The following is a 6,400-nucleotide window of genomic DNA, read 5'->3' as shown; positions in this document are numbered from 1 at the left end:
AATTTGAGGCAGGCCAAAAACTAAGGGAAGGTGGAAAGATTATTGCCTCCACACTCCTGGTTTATCCTCTTTTGTTTCTTTCTTTATTATGGCAGGAATGCCTTATTTATTCCTGTCCTTGTTATGAACATTTATCAGCAAAACTCCCCTTGGCTTTATAGCATCAAAGCTTTATAGCACTTCCCAGTATCCTGACGGATGTTCACTGGATTTAAATGTGTCAGCCCTGGAGGGGTTTTGTGGTATTCTAGTAGGAATGGAAGGGAGCATAGTGGTTGGGGTCGGGGCTGTGTGGCTAGCTTTATCCTGTAATTTAGCACATCACATATCTCTCCCTTGGAATGGTATAATTTATTGAGTGGACTTAGGAGCTGAATGAGTTAACTCAGACTTGAACTTGGCTCCAGCTAGCATGCCGTGGATCAGGGTTCCCTTTTTCCTCCTTTCTCCCCACCCCTAACCCTACACCCAAAGAAAAACCTTACTCTAACCAGAAATTGACACATTCATCAGGTTGGGAAACAGGGCGAGGTTGTAGCAACTTTCAGGCAGCAGCATGGGTGGCACCGGGAAGTCCTGGGCACTATAAAAGGAGAGAGATCTCTCTTCTCCCCATATTTCCTGTCTGCTTCTTCAATCTAAAGGAGAGCTAGGTAAGTGTGGCTGTCCCTCTTCTATCCAGGTGAAGCCGGTAGTGTAGTGAGAACAAAGGGTTGGGAATGAGGGGTAGAAGGAGGAAAGATCATAGATGAAAGGACCATAGGTACCATCTGGTCCAAGCTCTTTATTTTATATAGGAGAAACAGACCCAGAGAGATGGATTTGTCTGAGATCCACAGGTAGAAGAGTTGAGATTTAAAATAATCTCCCTTTAATTGCTTTCTTGGAGATTTACTCTGGGAAACCTTGATAACCCATGGGGAAATACTGAGTGCTTCCCTGTCCTCATATTTCCTTAGGCTGTAGCCCTGAAAGTAGCCCCCTGGAGAGTGAGATGCTAGGTTACTTTCTAGTTCAGTTGATCTGGCTCATCTAGGCTTCATCTGAGGCTTTCTACACATCACTAAGGGAGTCGAATAATTAAGATTATATATAATTCAGTAAGGTTGCAGGTTTCCCTTAAAGAACAATGAGGTCCATGAGCTGAGGTTTAGGGCTTTTTTTCTCCTTTTTTTCAGTAGATGGAAAGAGTTGCTTTCTGAGCCCTGGGAATCTCTACCCAATAGCCCTGCCTCCTGTGGGAAGGCTGTCTGTCCCATCTTATTAGTCATAGATTTGGAAAGGACCTTAAAGATCATGTAGTTCAAACTTCATCAATTTATGTATACAGAGGATCAGAGGAGAGCAGGGACTTGTCCAAGGTCATTCAGCTACTAGAGTCAGAACTTGAACCCAGATCTTCTGAATCTTAATCCAGGGCTCATCTCATCCCATCCCATGGTGACCTGGCTTTCCACTTAGTTTCTGGCTAGTGAAGGTTAAAATAGACTTGGGGTTTCAACAATGTAGATTTTAGCTTTAGGTCTATCTGAAAGAAGGAGAATAGTCAGTTGACAGTTGAACCTTTTCAGGGACTCAGGGAACACAGAGAGTCCCTGAAAAGGTTCAACTGTCAACTGACTATTCTCCTTCTTTCAGATAGACCTAAATCCCTGCAAAGATGACAACAAAATTTGAAAGTTCTATCAATTGTATGGTGGATGTCTTCCACAAGTACTCCAAGGGAGGCCATCCCCATGCAATGAACAAGGAGGCCTTTCGGAGACTAGTGCAGACGGAGTGTCCAGAGCTTCTGACGGTGAGGAGGGTGTATGTATGGGACGGTGGGGCGGGAGGAGGGAGGAAGAAGGGCTGGAAGGAGCACAGTGTCTTAGACTAGATCCCTGTTGCCTAAAGCAAGGGGGAGTGTTGGGAGCCCCAAAGTGAACTAGGTGGGTGTAGGGAGAATCCTGATAGAGATTTCATGTCACAGAGGGTAAGTTAAGAGATGAAACTATTCAGTCTGACTGTCTATGATGGTGTGATCTCCCTTTTATTTTGTGCTACATAGGCCAGCAGCTGGGGTCTGTATACTTAAAATAAGTGGGAGTGTTCTGGCCCACTATATGCTTTGGGCTTTAGGGAGATATTTGAAGGGGGCTTGGGAGATAAGGTGGGATTATAGATTTGTAGATGTAGAGTTAGAAGGTATCTTAGAAGTTCAATTCCCTCATTTTTATAGATGGGGAAACTGAGGTCAAGAAAGGCTGAATGACTTTCTCAGTTAATAAATGGCAGAGCTGGTATTCAAACCATGGTTCTCTGCCTCCAATCTAGCCACTTTCCAACTGTACCACATTTCCTCTCAAAATAAAGGAAAGAGAAGGGAGAGTAAAGTCTCTAAAGAAGATATGCTTCCTTTGGTCTTTGTCCCTCCTTTATGTGCTGGAGATGTGGCATGTGCTCACAGCACTGGCTCTGGAGCTTAAGCTAAGTCTCCTCCTCACCTCCCCTCCATCCCCAACTTTTGATCCTTGATTTTGGACAGAATCCAAAGGATCCCAAAACCGTGGAGACCTTGTTGAAAGAGCTGGACAGCAACAAAGATGACTTGATGGGTTTTGAGGAATACATCGTCATGATAACCAGACTGATGGTGGATGCCCATGAAGCTTCACACGAATAGCTGCATCTTTGTTCCAGAGGGGATTGGGAGGGAATACCTGGTGTTGGGTATCTATAAGGCAATAAAGTGACTGATACCTCAATTTACTCCTGGACTCTTTCTTTACTTTTTTTTTTGGAGGGCAATTGGGGTTAATTGACCAAGGTCACACAGCTAGTTTTTTTTGTGTTAAGTGTCTGAGGCTGGATCCAAACTCAGGTCCTCCTGACTCCAGGGCTGGCACTCTACTCATCGCGCCACTTAGCTGCCCCAAACATTTCATAATTACATTTTTTCTTTTTTCTTTTTTGATGGGAGGAGAGCAGGGTAATTGGGGTCAAGTGACTTTCCCAAGGTCACAAGGCTAGTAAGTGTTATAAGTGTCTGAGGCCCAATTTAAACTCAGGTCTTTCTGACTCCAGGGTCAGTGCTCTATTCACTGCACCATCTAGGTGCCCCCATGCTGGCCTCTTTCTTTAGCGATTGGGGACTGGCTGATAGCTTCTGAAGGAGTCCTAGATGGGAAGGGGAGATCAAGGTTGGTGGAGGGGAGATCAAGGTTGGTGGAGGGGAGATCAAGGTTGGGGGCAGGGGTGGTGGTGGTGTTGGGAATCAGGCATTAGAGGAATTAAAAGAATGACAATTATAAAGTGTCCCCACCTTCTAATCCAAGTCTCTTTAAAAAGAAACCATTATTTGACTTTTGCTCAATTAAATCCCAGGTAATTGCACTTTGAAATTTGTAAAATGCTTTTTCTTCCCTGCTTATCTCTAATACCAAATGGAGGCCCCTCTTTTTACATTTAAAGCCCTTCTTCCACTTGGCTACCTTTCCAGCCTTATTACATACTTATTACACTTATTTCCACACACTAGGGTCCAGATAAACTTGACCTTTTTGCTATTTCTCATACATGACATTCCATTTCTCCTTTCCAGGCCTTTGTACTAGGAATCCTCCATGCTTAGAAAGCGTTCTCTCCTCACTTCCCATCATACCGGAGTTATACAAAAGATCATTACACATAATAGCTATTGAGTAAATCCATTCATCCAAAGAGAAAATGGAAATCAGAGAAGTTATATAGATTAGAATATGCCAAAAAACACACAAGAGGGAATGAACTCTTTTTCTGGGAACAAGATAAGATCTCAGTACAAACCTGGAGAGAAAGAATGCTCTTATCCAGAGAAGAATAGCAATGTTTTCAGCCCAGGGTCTGCATTCTTATCCTGGGAAGAAACCCTTGTAGAGATACAGACTGGTAACTACTCCTGAGGATGCTACAGCCACATCTATTTAAGACCCAAGGAAAAGAAAAGTTTTTGCTATCAAAGTCCTTGGCACTGTCAGATAACAATAATAATAACAACAACAATAATAACAACTTTTACATAACACCTACTATGTGCCAGCCACTATGCTAATGCTTTACAAATAATTATCTCACAACAGGGGGAGGATATAGGCTTTTATTACCCCCATTTTAGAGATGGGAAAACAGAAGCAAACAGAAATTAAGTGACTTGCTCAGTCATACAGTTAGTAAATGTCTGAGGACAGATTTGAACTCAGTTCTTCCTGACTCCGGGTCTGCTGCTCTATCTACTGTACCTCCTAGCTGCCTAGATGGTTCAGCATCAGAAACAGATATGATTTTTATCAGTAGAAATGAGAGTAAAGAAGAGACATTAACATCTGCTTTGTTTCTGTACCTAAGGACTATGGAGCTTTTTCAAATGACTTGCAGCTGAAACTTTCCATATGTGTGGCCTCCCCCATTAGACTGTGACCTCCATGAGGGCAGGTACTGTCTTGCTTTTGTATTTATATCCCCAGGTATAATATCTGGCTTCTGGACCCAGGTGGCTCTGGAGGAGAAAGTGAGGCTGGTGACCTTGCAGAGCCCTCCCTCCCTCAAATCAAAGTCAACTGCAAGTCATGTCATCACCTCTCTGATACCATGGTCCTCTTCGAGAATGAAGGACAAACACAATATCCCCAGAACTTAGCCCAGTATTTTTCACATAGTAAGTACTGCATTGCTTCAACACTTCATTCATTCACTTCATTCATGGAGGTAGAGGAGAAAGACTTAGAAATAGCAGACTTCCATGGAAAGCCAGTCCCATCATGTCTCTGGACTTGCTTGAATTCCCTGAGACTGCTGGAATGGATCTGTCTCCTCTAGATAAGAGTGTATTTCCTCTCCAGGTTTGAACTGAGATCTTATCTTGTCCCCAGAAAAAGAGTTCATTCCCTCTTGTGTATTCTTTGGTATATTCTAATCTATATAACTTCTCTGATTTCTATTTTCTCTTTATTTGGATATATGGATTTACTTGTTAGCTGTTATTTGTGATGGTCTTTTGTGGAACCAGGGTTTGGTGGAAATTAGTTAAGCTGGTGAGTGTAAGCTGAGAGATGTACTCTCCTTTAAGATAGACAAGGTAAATAGATTTTCTTCTGAATTTAGACTCATCCCCCTTAGACTAGGACTGAGATAGCCGAAGGGGTTAATTCTAGTGATTTACTCCCTTTGGAGATAGACAAGGGAAAGAGCCAATGCCCAGTCATGGCTCTTCTGCTTCCTTGAAGGTTGGAAATCTCAGTCTTCCTTGGAGAGGAACAGATACCAGTGATATTTATCTATCTAACCCAGCTCTTGAGCTGGATTTATACATTTAGATGACCCATGTGGATGCACATATATACAACTACATCAACACTCTTGGAGGAAATCTCAAGGTACATGCTATCTAGGAGTAAGTCAGAAGTTCTTCACTAAGACCCTCCTCCAATGTCATATCATGGAGGGCAGGAGACCTGGGCCCTTGAATTCTGTAAACTCTGGAAGGTCTGACCAAGCTGGACTACATTTAAATGCTGGCCAGACAAAGAGGCTGGGTGATTATCCTTCAAGGATCAGTCTAACCAAGTTTTTGGAAAGGCTCATCACCAGTGGGCTGACCACTAGGTGATATTATTTTCAGCCAGAGAAACTCACCAAGTTTGGTTATTAAAATGTGGAGGGGATGGTGATTTGCTTTGGTGGAGGGATTACTTGAACAGATGACATCTCAGGTCCTTGAAGCATGGAAGAAATCTTTCATCTTTCCATACTGAGTAAACTTGTCTTTGCTTGAAGTATTTATTACTCAGTCCTTTCCAGAAAGTGTTCCATCCTGTCCAACCCTTCTCATCAGTTGGCTGCCTTTCTATTTCTAAGCACTGGAATCATTCTGCCTTTTTTGATTAATTCCATTCCACCCCATTTATTGTCCAGAATAATCCTCTCATCTGCAAAGTATGGAAGAAGGGGGGTGGGAAGGCCTTGCTACAGGGTCTGGTATAGAAAACACAGCCCCCATGGTGGAAAGTGGCAAGACCTATTTGTTTCCACAGGACAGAATAAGAAGGAAATGGTAGAAAGTGCAAAAAGACAGATTTAGGTTCGATGTTGGGAAAAACTCCCCCACAATGAGAGCTGCTCCAAAGTGGAATGGGCTGCTTAGGGATGTAATGTGCTGTCCGAAACTGGACATTTCCAAGCACAGGCTGGTTGACTAATTGACAGGCATCCGGCAGAGGGGATTCCTGTTCAGCCCTGATCAATCTCATCTTGTGGGACTGGATGACTTCTATGTTTCCTTACATCTCGGAGAGTCTATGATTCTAAATCCTGTACCCCAAGGACAAGGCAACTAGGTGGATAGAGTGCTGGGCCTGCAGTCAGGAGGACCAGAGTTGGAATC

At 43.2% G+C, this 6,400-nt stretch overlaps 1 protein-coding gene across 2 annotated transcripts; it reads left to right on the top strand.

Annotated features, from left to right (window-relative positions):
• The first annotated feature begins 494 nt into the window (after positions 1-494).
• S100A8 (S100 calcium binding protein A8) lies at positions 495-2,747 on the top strand. 2 transcript variants are annotated; one of them, XM_069078206.1, is made up of 3 exons: positions 495-653; positions 1,643-1,798; positions 2,528-2,747. In XM_069078206.1, exons 2-3 carry the CDS (start codon positions 1,661-1,663, stop codon positions 2,663-2,665), a joined length of 276 nt encoding a protein of 91 aa, XP_068934307.1. In that variant the 5' UTR covers positions 495-653; positions 1,643-1,660; the 3' UTR covers positions 2,666-2,747. The 2 variants fall into 2 exon arrangements, with proteins under 2 accessions (XP_068934307.1, XP_068934306.1); XM_069078205.1 differs by having other exon boundaries at positions 1,639-1,798.
• The last annotated feature ends 3,653 nt before the right edge of the window (positions 2,748-6,400 follow it).

This window comes from Petaurus breviceps, unplaced genomic scaffold (assembly GCF_028583685.1).
Source record: "Petaurus breviceps papuanus isolate PSGF00001 unplaced genomic scaffold, PetGlider_PUasm1.0 91023, whole genome shotgun sequence".
NCBI classification, from domain to species: Eukaryota; Metazoa; Chordata; class Mammalia; order Diprotodontia; family Petauridae; genus Petaurus; species Petaurus breviceps.
Note: the sequence above shows the minus strand (reverse complement) of the source record. Positions and strands in the feature narration are given on the sequence as shown.

Excerpts from the sequence above, each read along its gene's own strand:
- S100A8 (XM_069078206.1), top strand. The coding sequence starts at position 1,661 with ATGACAACAAAATTTGAAAGTTCTATCAATTGTATGGTGGATGTCTTC. Across the intron at positions 1,799-2,527 it reads AGTGTCCAGAGCTTCTGACG|AATCCAAAGGATCCCAAAAC; the intron begins GTGAGGAGGGTG and ends GATTTTGGACAG.